Below are 20,817 nucleotides of genomic sequence, written 5' to 3' on the forward strand. Positions count from 1 at the left end.
ATGCTAAAAATACTTCTTCCTCCACCAGCCTAAAAATACTGCTGGGAGCTGATAACATGCAGAGGGAGGTAGAATACTGAGACGGGAGAATGGCAGTACAGATTGTGAGAGACGACGCTGGCCAGAATATATTACCCAGGATGTTTTTGCAATTTGAGTTATCTATCGCAGCACACATGAAAATGTACTTTAGTTTATAATTGTCCATTTAATGTTCCTTTCAACTTATTCCTGGTTTGCAATAGGCTGGAAGAATATATATGTGCCTCCTGCCCAATGGAAAATGGGTGGTATTGTGCCAAAAATTGCAGGGAAGAGCTTACTACCCAGTTTCTGCTGTGGCCATCACCATTTTGCCCAGCTCCTTGGAATAGTGGGCCCGGGCAGGCGCCTGCAGCCCAGCGACACTTAAAATGGACCGGGCCTACCATCGGCGCTACCAGACGAGTGGCTGGTAACTCCTCTGGCTAATCGCCTAAAAACCGCACGGAGGGACAATCTAACTGGTGCATCTATGGTACCTCGCATTGTGGGCATTACACTTCCTCTAACAGGGATTATGCCAAATAACATTGCAGCAAGTATGAACGAAAAGAAACTGATCATGAAGTTCAGAAAACTGTGAATGAAAAATGGGCAGGAATGACTTCTGCTGACAAGAAAGAGTTCAAATCTAAGATTGTTTTACAGTGCATGTGTTTAAACGCACAAAGCTTGTTAAATAAGGTAGGAGAGCTGCAGGCACAATTAGCCATATGCGAATATGGTGTGGCAATAACGGAGATCAGGCTCAAAAAAGGGCAGGATAGGGTACTAAATATTCCTGGATACAAGGTGTTCAGGAAAGAAAGGAGGGGGATGGCAATATTGATTAAGGAAAATATAGCAGTGCAAGAAAGAAAGGATGCCCTAGGGGGTCAAGGACAGAATCTATTTGGTTAGAGTTAAGAAACAATAGATGTGCCATTACACTACTGGGAGTATTCTATAGGCCACCAACTAGTGGGAAGGATATAGAGGAGCAAATTTGCAGGGAAAGTACAGGGAGGTGCAAAAGCCATGGAGTAGTGATAACGGCAGACTTCAACTATCCTAATATAGACTGGGATAGTAATAATATAAGGGGCAAAGAGGAAGATGGATTTTTGAAGTGTGTTCAGGAGAACTTTCTTGACCAGTATGTTTCCAGCCCAATGAGGAAGGAGGCATTGCTGGATCTGGTTCTGGGGAATGAGGCAGGCCAAGTGGAGCAAGTGTCAGTGGGGGAACATTTAGGAACAGCGATCATAGTATCATAAGGTTTAGAATAACTGGAAAAGGACATGGACCACTCTAAAGAAAAAATACTCAATTGGAGGAGGGCCAATTTCAATGGGATAAGAACAGTTCTGGCCTGGGTAAATTACAATCAAAGATTGGCAGGCAAAATTGTAATTGAACAACGGGCAGCCTTTAAAGAGGAGATGGTTCAGGTATAGTCGTACATTCCCACGAGGGGTAAAGGTAGGGCAATTAAAGCCAGAGCTCCCTGGATGACAAAAGAGATAGAGAGTAAGATGAAGCAGAGAAAGGGGGCGTATGACAGATGTCAGGTTGATAACACAAGTGAGAACCAGGCTGAATATAAAAAGTTCAGAGGGGAAGTGGGGTAAAGAGAGAGTATGAGAATAGACTGGTGGCCAACATAAAACGGAATCCAAAAGTCTTCTATAGGCATATAAACAGTAAACGGATAGTAAGAGGAGGGGCGGGGCCGATTAGGGACCAAAAAAGAGATCCACTCATGGAGGCAGAGGACTAATTGAATACTTTGCATCTGTCTTTACCAAGGAAGAAGATGCTGCCACCAGAGTCTCAGAAATGGAAGATGGAGTTGAGATACTGGATGGGCTAAAAATTGATAAAGTGATACTAGAAAGGCTAGCTGTACTTAAAGTAGGTAAGTCCAGATGGGATGCATCCTAAGTTGCTAAGGGAAGGGTGGAAATTGCACAGGTACTGGACATAATCTTCCAAACATCCTCAGATAGAGGGGTGGTGTCAGAGGACTGGAGAATTACAAATGTTTTTATGTTCAAAAAAAAGGTGCAAGGATAAACCCAGCAAATACAAGCCAGTCAGTTTAAACTCTGTGGTGTGGAAACTTTTGGAAACGATAGTCCAGGTCAGAATTAGCAGTCACTTGAATAAGTGTGGATTGATTAGGGATAGCCAGCATGGATTTGTTAAAGGCAAATCGTGTTTAACTAACTCTTTTTGATGAGGTAACAGAGAGGGTCAATGAGGACAACGTGGTTGATGTGGTGTATATGGACTTTCAAAAGGTGTTTGATTAAATGCCACATAATAGGCTTGCCATTAAGATTGAAGCCCATGGAATAAAAGGGGAAATAGCAGCATGAATACAGAATTGGCTAAGTGACAGGAAACATGGTGGTGAACAGCTGTTTTTCAGACTGAAGGTAGGTGTACAGTTGTGTTCCCCAGGGGTCGGTACTAGGACCACTGCTTTTCTTGATATATATGTTAATGACTTGGACTTGGCTGTACAGGGCACAATTTCCAAATTTGCAGGTGACACAAAACTTGGAAGTGTAGTGAACAGTGAGGAGGATAGTGATAGACTTCAAGAGGATATAGTCAGGCTGGTGGCATGGGTGGACATGTGGCAGACGAAATTTAACACAGAAAAATGCGAAGTGATACATTTCAGTAGGAAGAATGAGAGGCAATATAAATTAAAGGGCACAATTTTAAAAGGGGTACAGGAACAGAGAGATCTGGGGGTATATGTGCACAAATCATTGAAGGTAGTAGGGCAGGTTGAGAAAGCGGTTAAAAAAGCATACGGGATCCTGGGCTTTATAAATAGAGGCTGAGTTCAAAAGCAAGGAAGTCACGATGAACCTTTATAAAACACTGGTTCAGCCACTACTGGAGTATTGTGTCCAATTCTGGCCACTGCACTTTAGGAAAGATGTGAAGGCCTTAGAGAGGGTGCAGAAGATATTTACTAGAATGATTCCAGAGATGAGACTTAAATTACATGGATAGACTGGAGAAGCTGGGGTTGTTCTCCTTGGAACAGAGAAGGTTGCAAGGAAATTTGATAGAGGTATTCAAAATCATGAAAGGTCTAGACGGAGTAGATAGAGAGAAACTGTTCTCATTGGCAGAAGGGTCAAGAACCAGACGGCATAGATTTAAGGCGATTGGCAAAAGAACCAAAGGTGACATGAGGAAAAACTTTTTTTTTTTTAAACACAGCGAGTGGTTAGGATCGGGAATGCACTGCCAGAGGGGGTGGTGGAGGCAGATTCAATCACGGCCTTCAAAAGGGAACTGGGTAAGAACTTGAAAGGAAAAAAATTGCAGGGCTACAGGGAAAGGGCAAGGGAGTAGGACTTGCTGGATTGCTCTTGCATAGAGCCAGCAAGGACTCGATGGGCCGAATGGCTTCCTTCCATGCTGTAACCTATGATTCTAAGTTTCAGAAATTATATGATTGAAAGCAAGAATTGTCATTCACGATGTGTGTCAGGATTCCAGTTTGTAAGAACGGATCTGCATGCCAATCTGTCTATTAATAGGTAATTATGAGGGGTTTTTCTTAATATAAAGACGACAAGACAAAACATGAACTCCTCAGATAATTTTGAAAACAAAAATATGTAAAATAACAGATGTCCCACAACTACAAATTAGCAAGTACAGCTGTAGATAGATATAGCTGAGGAGTAAACCAGTGAATCTAGAAGGACTCAAGAGCAGATCTTTATATTTTGTAATGTATTCTAAATGGTTACAGTAGCTGAATTTATGTTTATATGAACAATTATTGTTGAGTGTAGACAGTAGCAATGTTTACTGGAAGGAAAACACCATTGTGCAAGTTTGGAGGGCAGTTCTGAAATGAAGGGCTGTGTCTAAAGATTTTAGTTTGATAGCACTAAATATTGTGGCAGAGATATTAGAGCAAAGGTGCAAATTATTGTTTTATTTAGCAATCACCATAAAACCCCACACTCTTAACAGATGGATAGTAAACAGCTTATATACAGAGAATTATTTATTTACAGAAATGTGGGTGTGTGAGGGAATAAATGTTATCTGCAATAAGAAAAATACTATTTATTTTCTATGAATCAAATTTTAAAAAAGTATTTACTTCACTGTCTCTTGGAAAGAAGTTTTTAAAAGATCTCCCAATAGTGGAGATACACTCTCCCACTTTCACATCCCAGAACCCCTTGGAACTCCACAATCTCTGATCCAGCCCATAGGAGATATGCCAATAAATAAATATATAAAAATCTTGCATCTGGTGCATCTATCACATTTCAGATATGACATGCCAAAAGTCACGCTTTGTTACAGATCTAAAACAATTTTTTTTTAAAAAGTCAGTGATTATCTGGAGCTTAAAATGCACAAGGTACAAATGCTCCCTGACTGACCTCTGCAGTTTGCAAGTAGCTACAATTAGCTTGATTTATCTATTAAGGCCTTGAAGGGAAAAGTCAGGTTAGCAGCCAAATATTACAACTGTGCTCCAGAATGCAAACTAACTGTAGGCAATGTCACAGAAGATATGCTCATATAGATAGACATATAAAAAATATAAAAGTTTCAGCACAGAAGGAGGTTATTCGTTCCATTATACTTGTGCCAGTGCCAGCTCTAAATTGAAGCAATCTACCCAATCTCTAGATCATCAACATTTTTCTTTATGTGTTTATTTCTATCTTATTGAAGACGACAATTTTCAATAGCCACTTCCCAGAAATGTGTGATAGCTATAGGATTACTTGACCATAAATCTTTTATAGGAACAGTTAGGTGATTCAATACATTGCTTTATTTTTAAAAAAAGAAAAAGAAAAAGCACAACACAATTTATTTTTAATTCAGTTTTAATGATCTGTGCACACAAGTAATTACTACTGATAAAAACTGACGGGTTAAATATTTTATACAAGGCAGTTCAGAGAAATAATTAGATTAATATCACAAGTGACACTTTAAAAAGAAAAAAAATGACATCCCAAATTATAATGCACATACAGTGTGCTAGGATTCTACTGGCCAAAGCCAATCTGCTGTAGTTGAAAGCACATGTTTAGAATAATGTGCTTGTTAAAGCTGCACAAAGATTTGAAGTCATCCAGAATTAGGAAGCTCAAAACCACTGCAATTGCATTCAACAAGACTAGTAAGGTACCGAATAATTTTCGGTGAAATAATATGTAATGCAGTACATTTCTATGCATTTCATTTTGCATATAAAGCAAAGTAATAAATATTAGATTCAGTGGTATTCTGCATTTAGTCTTTTGGATGCTATTTGCCATAATGCATGCTTCATTCACAATATGCAATGGGCTGTCAGACACTGCAGCTTTGATCAGTTTCTTCTGCATCTCTTGTAAGTCTTTGTTCTATACAAATTGCTATCAAGAGGCTACTGGTTAAACAGCAAGACTTGAGATTTAAACAGATTTTCAGGTCAGACCAAAAAAAAACTATTCACATGACTTGAAATGCTCAATTAGGTTTTTAAAAATTACAACGCAACAGAGAAAGAAAATTTTTATGCATGCAACATCTTGGCCTGACTCAAAAAAGCATCAAATCCCAAGGCTCATGCACTGTACAAACGCCTCAGTGCACTCAATATTATAATGCATCAATTATCTCAGTCTCCAACTACAAGATCCAATCTCAAAAGTCAAGCTGAAAAGAGCATTTTTTTTTGTAAGATTTAACCGCTGTTATATCAAAAATAAATTACAATTTCTTTGCAAGCTGCAGAAAGGTTGCTAAGATGGTTGAGAACCCAGTAGCCTTTCAATGGCTGCGTTGACATCTCCACCTGTTGCTATTAGGGCTTGAAGGTTGGCTTCACGGTTCAGAAATCCCATTGCACTGAGCTGATCAAGTTGCTGCTGAAACTGTACTTCAGGATTCGGAGTCAAAGTCTGCTCAGCAACGACATGTAAAGGCAACAAAAGAAAAAGTCACCAGGTGTTCTCTATCATTAATAAATAGAAGAGTATTTCACAGATCTTCAAGTGGCCATTCTTCATATGTAAACCTCACTATGAGTATTGACAGACTATTTCACGGTGGAGTATATCGCAATCACGGTCAAGCTGGTCCTTAGCCAACCAATAAATATAGATCGATCGATAGAGAGATATATATATATATATATATATATACACACACACACATTGCAGCAAGTAGTTAGCCGTGCCTCTGTGTCAGAAGGTTGAGAGTTCAAGCCCCACTCCAGAAACTTCAGCACAAAAGGCCGACATTCTAGTGCAGTACTGAGGGAGTGCTACACTGTCGGAGGTGCCGTCTTTCAGGTGGACGTAAAAGATCCCATGGCACTATTTTGAAGAAGAGCAGGGGAGTTCTCCCTGGTGTTCTGGCCACTATTTATCCCTCAACCAAAATCACCAGCACAGATTATCTGATCATTATCTCTTTGCTGTTTCATAGAATCATACAGCACAGAAGGAGGCCATTCAGCCCATCGTGCCTGTGTCGGCTCTTTGTAAGCGCTATCCAACTAGTCCTATTTCCCTGCTCTTTCCCCATAGCCCTGCAATTTATTCCCCTTAAAGCGTTTACCAATTCCCTTTTGAAAGTTACTATTGAATCTGCTTCCACCACCCTTTCAGGCAGTGCATTCCAGATCAGAGTAATTGCTGCATTAAAAAAAAGGTCTCCTCATTTCACCTCTGGCTCTTTTGCCAATTACTTTAAATCTGTGTCCTCTGGTTACCAAACTTTCTGACAGTGGAAACAGTTTCTTCTTATTTATTCTGTCAAAAACCTTCATGATTTTGAACACCTCTATCAAATCTCCTCTTAAACTTCTCTGCTCCAAGGAAAACAATCCGACCGTATCTAATCTCCACATGTAACTGAAGTCCCTCATCCCTGGTACCATTATAGTAAATCTCCTCTGCACCCTCTCTAAGGCCTTCACATCCTTCCTAGAATTGAACACAATATTTCAGCTGAGGCCTAACCAGTGATTTATAAAGGTTTAGGATAACTTCCTTGCTTTTGTACTCTATACCTCTATTTATAAAGCCAAGGATCCCGTATGCTTTTTTAAACAGCCTTATCAACTTGTCCCGCCACCTTCAAAGATTTCTGCATGTAAACCCCTAGGTCTCTGTTCCTGCACACCCTTTAAAATTGTACCATTTAGTTTATATTGTTTCCCCTCATTCTTCCTTCCAAAATGCAACACTTCACATTCTCTACGTTAAATTTCATCTGCCATGTGTCTACCCATTTCACCAGTCTGACTATGTCCTCCTGAAGTCTGCTACTATCCTCCTCACTGATTACTACTTTTCAGAGTTTTGTGTCATTTGCAAACTTTGAAATTATATCCTGTATACCCAAATCCAAGTCATTGATACATATCAAAAAGAGCAGTGGTCCTAATACTGACCCCTGCAGGACACCACTATATACTTCCCTCCAGTCTGAAAAACAAACGTTCACCACTACTCTCTGCTTTCTGACCCTTAGCCAATTTCGTATCCAAACTGCCAGTGTCCCTTTAATCCCACGGGCTTCAATTTTGATAAGTCTATTGTGTGGTACTTTATCAAACACCTTTTGAAAGTCCAGATACACAACATCAACCACACTACCCTCATCAACCCTCTCTGTTACTTCATCAAAGAACTCAATCAAGTTAGTCAAACACGATTTGCCTTTAATAAATCTGTGTTCGCTGTCATTGATCAACCCATGTTTTTCCAAGCGATGATTAATTTTGTCCTGGATTACTGTCTCTAAAAGTTTCCCCATCACCGACGTTAGGCTGACTGTCCTGTAGTTACCTGGATTATCCCTTTCCCCTTTTTTGAACAGGGGTGTAACATTTGCAATCCTCCAGTCCTCTGGCACCGCCCCCATACCTAAGGAAGATTCAGACCAGAGTCTCTGCTATTTCCTTCCTTACTTCCCCCAGCAACCTAGGATGCATCCCATCAGGACCGGGTGACTTATCTACTTTGAGTACTGCTAATCTTTTAAATAACCCCTCTATCTATTTTTATCCTCTCCAATTTCTCTACTACCTCCTCCTTTACTGTGACATTGGCAGCATTCTCTTATTTTGTGAAGACAGATGTAAAGTACTCATTTAGTACCTCAGGCATGCCCTCTGCCTCCACAAGAAGATCTCCTTTTTGATTCCTAATATGTCCCACCCTTCCTTTGACTATCCTTTTACTATTTATAAGTTTATAAAAGACTTGTGTTCCCTTTATGTTCCCCGCTAATCTATTCTCATACACTCTCTTTACCCTTATTTCCTTTTTCAGTTCAACTCTGCGCACTCTGTATTCAGCTTGGTTCTGTACTGCATTATGAACCTGATATTTATCATTAGCCTCCTTTTTCTGTTTCCTTTTAATCTCTATACCTTTAGTCATCCAGGGAGCTCTAGCTTTGGATGTCCTTCCTTTCCTAGGATGTGTCTAGTCTGTACCCGAACTATCTTCTCTTAGAAGGCCTCCCATTGCTCATTTTCTGTTTTACCTGCCAATCTGATTACAATCCATCTGGGCCAGGTTCCTTTTCAACTTTCTGAAATTAGCCCTCCTCCAGTTGAATATTTTCATGTTTGATTGTTCCTTGTCTTTTTCCATTGCTACACTAAACCTAAATGATTGTGATCACTGTTTCCCAAATACTCTCCCACTGAAATATGCAAGGTTTGTGGGGCCTTGATGTGCTCAAATTTATTGCTGCATTTCCTACATATCAACAGTGACTACACTTCAAAAGTACTTAATTGGCTGTAAAATGCTTTGAGATACCCTGAGGTCATGAAAGGCTCTATATGCAAGTCTTCTTTTTATAAAAAAGTGATGAGGTCTGGCTGACTTTTCCCTCTTTACACCAAAGATATATTTACCAATAGTGGTCTTCCCACTACTGCTAAGATCAGCTAACTTAAACCTAGGATCTCCCTGGCTATGTGGCCATGACCATATGCATTAGATTGTAATCATTACAATAGTAAAATAAATCTACAAAATTTAAAGAGGGAGTAAGATTTATTTTTACTGTTGCAATGTATATAGTTTCAACTATGCAATTTCAATTAATGTGCTTTAGTGGTACCTTAAAATGGTGCATATTCTTTAACCTCATGGAGCACAAGTGTGCTACACAGTATGATGGGGTACACTGTTTTGTCCCCAAAATTGCCTATGCTGATCTCAATTGAGCTGCTGTGGGGAAGCCCCAAATAATGGCTAGGCATTTCCCAACTATGTTTTAGGATTTCAACCTCAAAATCCAGAGTGAACTTCCAACATCTCAGGGTAAGTATAAAAATGATGTGACTGTTTTATGAACAGCTGGATTTCATTTCAACGCCACAGCCACAAGTACCCTCCCTCAGGAGACTAGAATCTGGTGCATATCACGTTACATCAGAATTACTGACACTGTATTTTCACCTCATTTCCTACTACCTGTGAATTCGCTCCAGCTAATTCCTGCAACATCTGCTGCACAAAATGCTGCTGTTCACCATCCGTTCCCACTGTTCCACCTGCTCCACCAGTATTCTCATTTGTGTTGGGGGCAACAGTGCCGATTCCTCCAATACCACTGCCATATCTTTAAAGAGGAAGATGAAACAGAAAATTTTGATCAAAACTGCCAACAACAGGGAACAAGTGAGAACTTTGAATGGCAGTACAATGCAGAAGATTTCCAAAAGCAGTATCATAAGCTGCGTGCCTAGAATTTTGTGCCATCTTTAGGCTAATTTTTGCACCAAGCACAATCAAATTCTTTAGCACAAGAATGTAGACTCTGCAACATGTCACTAAGTGTTCTAAACATTTTATATATTGATGAAATTGTAACAGCAGCAGTTATAGATGAAGGAAAGTGTAATAGCAGCAATTAAATCATATTAAATCACTGAATAAAAAACTAACCTTTAACAGCAGAGCAAAAGCAGCATAGCCAAGTGCTCTTGCAAAAATAGTAGCGAGGATTGTCTTGCAAAAGCATCAGCAGAAAGTTGATTTTGCAGACACATTAACAGCAGGTTATTCACAGCTCATATTAAAGTCCTCCGAAACAGCACAGCTGTGGCTGAAGCTGCAGGGCACTTTATCGAGGGAGTAGACCTTTTTGGTGTATTTTTGCTCTGTCAAAACTCATACCAAGTGATGCGATTTATCAAGTGATGCAAGTCAACTATTCTCTAACCAGAAGAGAAACAGTGCTCAGAACTGCAGGGGCCATTTTCGGTCTTATAAAAAAGTACAACTTTAAAAACATTTAAAAAAAATAAGTGCAAAACAAGTAAGGGTACACTGGACTGGTCCAATTCTGCAGCTGTGGTGGGGTAAATTCTGTGGAAACGGAGGTATTTGTTACATGCCAGACCTGGATGCCTGTTCTTCATACAATACTTAAATTCAATCCTTATTAACCCCCAGTAATCAGTGCTCTTGCTGGATGCATTAAAGATAACTGGCTTTCCATTTGTTACTGATAGAAAGCAGTGAAAGTATGGTTAGGCCATCACGACAATTTTGTTTATTCGTGGAGCAGCGCATAACTACTGTTTCAGAATAAAACTTACCCTGGCAAAAGTCCTGGGGCTTCAGTAGCTAATGTCTGCAGGCCCTGTTGAATCTGTAACAAAGCCTGCATGGCTCTTGGGTTTGACATAGCTGACAACGTTTCGGGGTTCTGCATCTGGAATGACAAGAGCATGGTACTTTTGTTTAATGTTGAAAACTTGGGGTTGCATCCATTTGCTACATCATGTACTTTGAGACTGCAGTACTCTTTGCAGCACAGCAAGAGGACACTGAAATAGTGAGTCAGCACTGGTACTAGAATACACTGTGGAATTAGCAGCTGCACTCCTCCATGCAAGCAGCTCAGGATCTGTAGCATTCTATCAAGAGCTTGAGTCAACTGCTTCCTCACTAGAGAAGGATAAAGAAAGTGTAAGTCACTATAGACCTCTTCCATACTGCACCAAGGCAGTGAAAGTGCAAGAGGAAAATTGAATGGAGGATGCGCCAGAATGGGGTAAAAATTGGGTTTCACTGAGAAACAGTAGATCAGGTCAGACGACTGGAGGTGGAATTGGACAGAACTTGGATTCAATGAGATGCCACAATGTTTTGAGAAGTACAGGACAAAGCAAGATGCAGATGTGGTGAGCATAGTTTTGGCCGTGTCTGAAACTACAGTGGGTTGAGTGTCTTTAGATAATACTTGCATGTTGTGAAACATGAAAAGCATATTATAAACAATCCAAAAATGCAGACTTTATCATCAATAGCAAATGGATTCAATCCCTATACACTAGCAAAGATCAAATCATACTGTTGTGGAATACCTCCAGATCTTGGATGTGGAGGTGCCATAATAGATCATTTTATTTTGGAGCATTCACACATCTTTTAAATCAACACAGCCATTTATTCACTAATAGAAACAGTTTGGCGCCTTCCAACTGCTCTCAACAATCACTTGCAAAGTTCAATGTGAATATAGCAAGCAATTCTCCATATAAGGAAGTGGGTGGAGACACAATCGCACTTACCTGCTGCAGAAAGTTAGGGATCTGTTGCCTCATTTGGTCTTGCAGCTGAGGGTTTCCTGCAAACAGTGGATTGTTCAGCATGATCTGCAACATACAAGATCTGTCTTAGTTCATTTGTTTGAGTGAAGAGATGGTATTTTGTTTCTGGTATTCCTGTTACAATGGAACCTTGTTAGCACAAATCTCATTTGACCAAAATGTTTTCACCTGACAGAAGTACCAATAAACAGACTGTGGGGAAATCCAAACCTCAACATGAACCTGGAAGGAACCATTTCACCAACTTTGGTTGCATTTGTGATAAAATATTTTCAATAAATTTGCAGTTCTATGATTTTAATATATATTTCCTTACAAAACTGCAGAAAAAAATGTAGATAGATTATTCAGTTTTGGATGTGGTATTTCTGTTTTCAAATGAAGTTACTCTTCATATCCCACTGTGATGTTGAACAACATAATGGGATAATGTCACGAAGCACCTGCTCCCCCCAACTAGTATCACACATATATTGCTATGCTCTATCTAAACAACAACTTGCATTTCTATAGCACCTTTAACACAGAAAAATTTTCCAGTGCTTCAGAGGCATAATCATAAAATAATGGACGCCGAGCCAAAGGAGAAGATATTAGGAGGCATTACCAAAAGCTTGGTCAAAGTGAAGAGTTTTAAAGGAGGGTCTTAACTAAGTGTCTCCACCTGGTCCAACTTCAGTTTGTTTTAATCAAGGAATTACATACAGTTGGGGAAGAAGAAGGAATCACCTATTCACTTAGGGTCCATGGCTAGAGCAGCTCCAAACTGGACACCTTTCTCTACAGCTAACACTTGAATGCGTTATTTTGCCATATGATTTGGCTGCCCATATGTCTTCTGCAAGCAAACTCCCTCTTGAGACGAGATGTGGAATAGTTTTCACAGATTATTGAGTTTGCTTTGTTCTTTGGTGAGTGTTATTTGACCCATCAAAGAGTTTGGTATAGATTTGGGTTGTATGGCTGGAAGCATCCCAATTTCTTCAAATATGACTGGCCACCTAGGCACCTAATCTGCAACTGTGGTACCTACACCTTCAGTAATAGACTGCAAAGGCCTAAAGGTTCCTAGCTTAATGCCAAGTTAAATGTATACAAATAGCATTTACCACACAAAGTGGGCTTGGAGGCACTGATGGGGTGCTACATTCTGACCTCCTACTGAGGCGGGGGAGAAGGAGGAGATTACAAAAGGGGTTTCTGTTCTTGGCAGCTATCCAGTGACTCCTGCAGGAACATTTGCATATGTAGACAATGCAGGATCAGGTCAGCTGTGATGGCCTCCACAATCAAATAGTCTGCTGACACTGGCTGGACTGACGCATGAACAATGGGCATTTGGGTAATTGAAACAATATGGAAACAAAAAAGGTGAAGGGAGAAAATTAGGGGATAAAAATACAATTTGATAAGAGTGTTGATAATGCTGCAAAAACTGCAAAAGTAAAGACAATCAAAAGCTGAACATGTTAAAACCACAACAGCTGAAATAATGAACATCAGGTATACTTACCACAATTCAGCAACACAATTCAAAGCTCATATTCATGATTCTGAACTTTTGAACATGAGGTTTTAATAATTGACCAATTAGTTACCAGTATTAAAATAGTATGCTGTTTACCTCAAACTCAAATGCAGTGTAGCTTGAAGTATCAGTTAGTAGGAGTCTTACCTCTGGGTCAGAAAGTTGTGGGTTGAAGTCCCACAACGGAACTTCACATAATTTAAGCTGACACTACAATGCAGTACTGAGCAAGTTCTGCACTGTTGCTTGGATCAGACATTAAACTGAAGTCCTATCTGCCTGTTCAATTGGTTTAGGTGGGTGTTAAAAAGCCTATTGTGTTACTAGTAGAGCAGGGAGCTCTCCTAGTATCGTGGCCAACACTCCTCCCTCAACCAATATCACCAAAAAATATTAATTTGTCATTCATCTCATTGCTGTTTATGGGATATTGCTGGTGCAGAATGGTTGTCATATTTACTTGACAATCGCTGCACTTTCAAAGTGATTCATTGTGTGAAACACTGAGATGTATCAACATGATGAGGCACTACATAAATATAAGTATTACTGTTTGGTACAGTTAAGTTATAGAAAATAGAATGAAATATCTGGGTTTGTACCTGCGCTGCAAGGTCAGGGTTCTGACTCAGAGCTTGCATTATACTCCTCATGTAAGGTGCTGAGAGCATGTTCTGCATTAGCTGTGGGTTTTCTGTGATCTGCTGCAATAGGCTCTGCATACCCGGTGTGTTGAACATACCAGATCCTGCTGTGGGAAAGAGACCATTTAATAAGATTAGGATTTCACAAATGCAGATTGGAGATGGGTGCTCTAGTAAATTGCAATAACAACTCCAAGATGTGGCACCACAGAGCAGTGGCATACCTTATTTCCCCTTGGCGGTGAGCTCCTACACTCAGGATTAGTACTGAGGCGGAGGGAGTATGGGAAAGGTAAAGAGGAAAAGAAAAAAAATAGAAATAGAAAGAGTAAAATGAGAGAGAGAGAAAAAAAAAAGGGGAAATAGGAAAACGAAAAAAGAGAAACAGTCCCCTTGCCAGGGGATGCATGAAGGTGGCTGGGAGTGCCTGGCATTCAGACTGTATCTCCCCATTGAGACATACCAGGCTTCCACCTACCACTTCTCCATGCAATCAGGAAATGCATGGGGAATAATAGATGTAATCCCACATTGCATCACACTGTGGCACAGCACAATAGAACTCTCAATGGGCAATGCATCAAAGTTGCTTTAGAAACATTTTGTTCATGATATAAAAAACTTTTTTGTAGTGTATTGTGTGCCATCAGAAACTTTTCTTGAGAAGCACCAAAATGTTACAGACTATAAAAGGTGCTGTACAAACAATTTCAAGTGCCATACACCTAACCAAAATCTTAACGCAGTTCTACTACTGTTCTGCACTCATCCTCAGTATACTAATTAGTATTCCATAAGATAAATCCACTAATGAACTTTCAGCAAATACTGCATTTTCTAGTTTTAACTGCCGGAGATATACAGAGCTACTGAATTAAATGATGTTTACGTTCTCTTAAGCTCTTAAACCATTGCTGACAAAGGAACCTTACCTCCCAATCCAGCTCCCAGACCTGGCAATGTGGACTGACCGGTAGTTCCACTGGTGGTTGTACTGGTAGGTGTCTGGGAACTCGATGGTGGAGTCCAGGGGTTGGGCAAGGGGTCTCTATTCTCCGTGCGTGATGGCTGATTGCCTGCATCAGGACTACTCACCAAAGTTGCAAAGGGATTGCCTCCAAACTGCAGAGAAGATGAAACACCAGTACTAAACATATTCTTTTCTTCACTAAGTGATAGTGATAATCATCACAGTCTCCACAAACAGAAACAATTGGTGTATATCCCATCTCTAACAATCTGGGACTCTAAAAACGTATAGGCCGTAATGTGCCAATTTTCTGATGTCAAAAACCCAGATTAAAGAATTAATTTTCATTTCAATTTGACTAACACTCCTGTATCATCCCATCCAAGATCTGAAATTTTAAAAAGAGCCAGAGTCAATTTTCACTCAGTTTGGCAGCAATAGCTGCCACATCTTCACTTTTGGAAGCTAATTTACCTTCCACTCTGATCTACCCTTTAAAATACTGCAATACTCAAAGATGCTTTGAGATTTATATCATCCGAACTCAAGAACATTGAGTGGTGAAATTTAAATTTTTTTTAAAAAGTGCTTTTCAAGTTCCATGTGATAAAATGCAAATTTGCTGATTACAGTCTTTTTAAAAATCAAAGTCTAGTAAATCCTTGTTTTGGTGAAATACTATCTGCAAGATCCTGTTTATTCTTTGATTTAATCTTAAAACTTGGGATAAATTCTGAAAAAACTAGGAACTTAAAACTTGTGATAATTTGGCATCATGTTTGCAAGACGGATTTATGCACATTCTTTTTACATTGGCTTCTCGTTGGTTTATGAGGCTAGAGCATAAGGATATATTTGATAAGTAAAATATGTTACTCATGCATTGTAGTAATAAGTGGATCATTGCCATTAAAAAAAATCCTTCGTCATTGTTAGCCAGGACAATTTGTTACCCTTCATTTGATTGGGCTGTATTCTGGTCACCACTAATTCAATAGTTAACTACTTCATATGTACAATTAGTTTTTAAACATTTCATTTTTTTTGTGCTCAAGCTCATCGAGGCGAGAGATGATAGTATTAGGGAATGGAACATTTTGTATTTCAAGCACCCAGTGTCAGCATCAGAAGCTCCTAAGTCAAGTGTATTGCAGCTAGATGCATAATAAAGCTTTCTCTGCACTACCCCAACAATATGCCTCAGCCCCAACCTTAGAAGAGCATCCATACTGTGGGACTTTTTCCATTTTCTACACTAATCATCTTTAGGCTTGCATGGGGCAAGATTGTCAATGAGTGCCAAATTGGGGGCAGTTTTGTGCTGGGGGTCCATGATATTAAGATTGCCTAAACTCATTTCACAAAAAACAACTTGCCAAAATTTAGTTTGCGGTCGGACGAGGGGCTTCCCCCAGTTACGTTACAGTTTTTAATAGTGCAAAAACTGCATCACATCAACACAAAAAATGAGGTATTAAATGGGTTATAAAAAAATCTCAAATCCTTAGGGCCAGGGAGTGGGGCAGGTGATAGGGGAGGGGAAGGGTCACTGAGGGTAAATAAATATTTATAATTCAGGTTAAAGGGAGTTTGTTTGCTTTTGTGAATGAAGTGTAGACTCATCTGCTATGTAACTATCGAGCACGCAAGAGACTGAGAACAAGAACTCTGAAAAGAGAGAACTTCCTTGAAAATGCATTATAAATACATAACCTACATCCGTATCCAACATGAATTCAAATGACTTAGTAATAAAGTACAAAGCCTTTTGCTTCAGGAAATGCTTCCAATTATTTGACGAGTCTATGTAATCTCTATTTGCTGGAATTTAGTGTCTGCATTTGAATGTCAACCAAACAAAATGCAGATATAATTCAAATCAGAAGACAAATCACTGATCCTCCTTTATTTGTTGGTATTCACAGAAGCATGAGGGAAAAACAAAGAAAAAGACTTCCCTTTTAATAAATCAAATAAATGACAAAAAGTAAACATGTGTATAATCAAAATAAAAAAGGATTTAAAATGTATAATAGGCACTAAGTGCCATTGAAAAAATGTAAATTTACAAATTTATATGCAAGTTAGTAGCTACTGGGATGAGCCTCCAGATTCCACTGTAAATCCTTTAATCCATACTGTAACGCAAGTATTCTAGAAATCTGGTCACAGTTTCAAGTAGTAGGGTTCAACAATGTATGACAGTGAGTGCCTTTGTAAAACAAAAATATTGTTCACCGAATTAGGACACCATTACAGTTTTTCCTAAAAAAGGTTCATTGCCAACCAGTGAACTGGAACAACAAGAGATCATTAAGATTTTTTTTGATTGAGGATTTTCATTGATTGCCTGCCTACCTGTTCTTGGGCAGCATTCAACATTGGCTCCTGGATGTCAGTGTACATTCGTCTCAAGGCATTGTAACCGCCTGGAATACTTTCTAGGTTGCTAAGTGCTCGGTCTTGGTTCCGCATCATTTCCTGCATCATAGCTGGATTTCGTGCAAGCTCCAAAGTCTAGTTCAAAAAGGAAGATGTTTTTTAAACTAACCAGGCAGACAATGATAGTACACACAAGGTAGAGTCTGAAAAATGATACAAAATGAAAATATGACTCAATCAGCAGCTCTTAAGGCACTGAATTTAGTTTTGTCAAAAATTATGTTTGCATCAATACACTGGCTAAAAAAGAAAACATCATATTAAAAGGTTTTGAAACAGGTCTTTCACACAGCACCACACAAAATAATTTCAAAAATTTAAAAGCTCAGCAAAAGGTCCAAAATATTAAAAACAAATAACCATTACATTATACAAGAGTACAATGCAGAATGAATAGAGGCAGTTTAGCCTGCTCATCCCACCTTTCTCTAAGAATTCTATAAGTTTTCATGCAACACCTAATTCATCCCCATCTTGGGGAGGGATCTTCAATCGCTTGGTTCGCAAAGAACAGAGTAGTTTTTGCAATGCAACATTTTTTTTTTGCAGGACATGTTGAAACAAAACGGCAAAATTTAATTTGAATTTCTGCTTGCTCTTTCTGAACTTACTTGTCTCATTATGTCTGGGTTATTGAGCATGTGACTAATCTCTGGGTTTCGCTGGATCAACTGCTGCATCTGTGGGTTGGTCACGATTAACTGTCTCATTGTGTCTGGGTTTGACAGCATGTTCTGCACAAATGGGTTTTCCATGATCTGAGCCATCATCTCTGGATTCGACATTAGCTGGTGTTGCATCTGAGTCTGTAACTCCATGAAGTTGGATGAATTCAATCCCAAGCTGCTCAAACCTGCAAGTCCTCCCAATCCACCTGCAGCACACAAGACAGTGGTTGAACACACCATATCAAATGCTTCAAATAACACATTTGAAAAAATAAATCAAAATTAACTTTTTTTAAAAAAAAGTCAACTTCAGCAGCATTATAGGTTCTACAGTTAGCCTCAGATATCAAAGGGAGAGGGAAACACCCTACAGCCAGAGTTTCCACACACAATCACTAGCCAACAAACTTCGCTGGAAGCTGTTGAGTGTGTCAACATCAGGCAAGAGTGGATTAGACTTGGGTGTGATGAGCCTCAGTTGAGTAGCCCAAAGACAATCACAGCCTAGGCTTACAAATGAAGAACAGCCATCACCCCACCCCATTGAATTTGTGGAAATATAGCCAGCCTGAATCGCTGCATTTAGAACAGGAAGGATGAAAAGGGGGAAGTGAACATGCATTTGAAGCAATACTGCATTTAACATTTTTCTTCTAACTTGCACCCCGCCCCCTCAATCTTAAAAGGTGTTGTTGGATCGCACCCTATTCCTTGGCTAAGCAAGTGGAGGGTTAATATTGACCCCACTGTCTTTCAGTGGAGACATCAAACTGAGGACTCAGTGGTGCAGTGAAGTGTGATATACTGCCAATGTGTTCTAGTGATGGGACACAGAAGTTCCTAAAGTCAGTTCACATTCCTAAACACAGCTGTGTTGTCAAAGTGGATTCCTCTGGGGAGGGGAGCAAGGAAGAAAAGACGAGGATATCCTGGAATTGTCTCATATTAAAAGACTACAGCACAACACTGGCACAAGAGCAGGTCACCTAATAGTTATCGTGGCCAAGGAACAGCGTATGGAGAAGGGAAGGAAGAAAGTAATTCACAGCATTGTCAAGCTACTAAAGAGTAAACAGCTAGATGGGTGGGTTAACTGGGACCAGTGTCAAGTCACCATGGTTGCCTGGAGCTTGCTTGATTGCATTCAGGGGTCAGCGAGGTACTTCCCAGAGTCTTTTCCTAAATTAGCCTAAGGTTTTTATCCCCGCACTGATTCCCAAGAGATTGCATGACAGTGGGGGGGGGGGGGGGGGGGGGGAGTGATTGATGGTGCTCGTAGGTTGCACTGTGTCAGGGTGGGACAGGCTTGATGAACCAGTTGGTCTTTTCCTGTCCTTTTTCAAATGCCTGTACCTTCTTTCTTCTCTCTCTACCTTGTCTCCACCGGCATGGAGGCAGGAAGGGAGCTGGAGCAGGGTGGGGGGGGGGGGGAATAATCAGACGTAAAACCCAGAAGGAGAATGGGATGGGATCGTGGGCCATGGAGGACAAGTGGTGGGCTGGAGGGGGCTTGGTCGGTTGAAGATGCAGAGGTCAGAGGTCGGCCAACGGAAAAAAAAACGCAAGGCCATGTTACGCCAGGTGAGCCTGGAAGAAACATTCCTTCTCCTCCAGGCCCACAAGCAGTACAATAAAGGCACTCACCTCATGGATCCAGCCCTTCCTGCCTGCTTTCATCCGACGTGAATCGGAAGCAATGGGAAACCCGAACATGTAAAGTAAAACAACTTTAACCTTTGTAATACTTAAATAATTAGATACCTCAAATATTTTCAATGAGGCACATGCCCCTCCGGCTTTAAGTTGGGGCGGAACCTCCCGGTGTCTGTTGCGTGCGTGCATCCAAATGCTCCTGGGTCAAACCCGGAAGTGGGCGCGTTGGAGCCGGGACGCAGTCCCGTTCCAAAAATCCACTATTTTTACTGCCCACCCGCCCTCAACTCACCCATTCTTGGAGGTTAAAATTATCTCCTAGTACACTCACTGTAATGAAATAGTTTGTCTCTTTAATGTGGCAACACATTCAGATGTATCCAATTTTAGTATATGGAGAGGAAGTTTAGAAATACAGTCAGGACTTAAGTACTGAATGGGCTCTCAGGCCATGTTTGGTGGCCCGAGTACTGAGTACTGAGGCCAGTTTAACTTTCTACTGATAGCACTTACCAAGGCTGCTGGTGGTTGAGGTTGTGCTGCTGGATGGTGCTGAAGTAGTAGCAGTGCTGCTGTGGTTGGCAGGTTGGCTCTGCTGCTCCGGAGGCCTTGCCAATTAAAATGGGAAAGTTTTAGAGCATTTTTATTTTTACTTTTTTTTTGTGATGTGAATTTTTTATGTTGATCAAAGTGAAGGTTGTTAGTGATGGGGTATGAAAAACAATGTATCTCAGGCACTCAGTCTCAGCATCAAGCACACCCAGGTCAGGTATGAGATGGTCAGATATAGAGTGAAGCTCCCTCCACTCTGTGCCTCAGCCCCAACATCTGAAGAGCATATCCTACTATTAAAAACGAGACACTTTTTCCACTTCCCGCACCAGTGACCCTGTGGTCTCAAGTGAGATTACCAAATTAGTGCCAAATTATAAGCAATTGTGTGTTCTGGGCACATGCCTACTAGCTGTTGAGTGTTCAACTCATTTCTGGTCGCACCCTTACAGTCAGCCGACAGAAAACACTTCCATTCAATCAGTGTGGATTGGATTTGAACCCAAATCTGAGACACGAAAGGCCAGCATCTACTCCATTTTAGTAAAAAAGATGAGCCCAACATTTTTCTTAAAAAAAAGCTAAAAAAGGTCTTTATTCCAGAAACTGCATACTGTTTAAACTATTCTGTGCATTGCAAATAAACCACACAACTTAAGTGTATTCACATATAGAGTCCAGCACTGATGATG

At 40.2% G+C, this 20,817-nt stretch overlaps 1 protein-coding gene across 2 annotated transcripts in view; it reads right to left on the reverse strand.

Annotated features, from left to right (window-relative positions):
- Window positions 1–4,895: 4,895 nt before the first annotated feature.
- The window catches only part of LOC137321022 (ubiquilin-1-like), a 42,529-nt gene continuing 26,607 nt past the window's right edge, over window positions 4,896–20,817 (reverse strand). Inside the window, exons 3-11 of one of the 2 annotated variants that reach the window (XM_067983137.1) lie at window positions 20,087–20,181; window positions 17,864–18,126; window positions 17,169–17,327; window positions 14,773–14,962; window positions 13,799–13,944; window positions 11,630–11,713; window positions 10,652–10,767; window positions 9,522–9,669; window positions 4,896–5,978 (exon numbers count right to left, since the gene is read on the reverse strand). In XM_067983137.1, the coding sequence (XP_067839238.1) occupies window positions 5,820–5,978; window positions 9,522–9,669; window positions 10,652–10,767; window positions 11,630–11,713; window positions 13,799–13,944; window positions 14,773–14,962; window positions 17,169–17,327; window positions 17,864–18,126; window positions 20,087–20,181 (1,360 nt within the window). In that variant the 3' untranslated portion in view covers window positions 4,896–5,819. Of the gene's footprint in view, window positions 5,979–9,521; window positions 9,670–10,651; window positions 10,768–11,629; window positions 11,714–13,798; window positions 13,948–14,772; window positions 14,963–17,168; window positions 17,328–17,863; window positions 18,127–20,086; window positions 20,182–20,817 lie in introns of both variants that reach the window. The other variant, XM_067983136.1, reaches the window with a different exon arrangement.

Source organism: Heptranchias perlo, chromosome 4 (assembly GCF_035084215.1).
Source record: "Heptranchias perlo isolate sHepPer1 chromosome 4, sHepPer1.hap1, whole genome shotgun sequence".
Lineage (NCBI taxonomy): Eukaryota > Metazoa > Chordata > Chondrichthyes > Hexanchiformes > Hexanchidae > Heptranchias > Heptranchias perlo.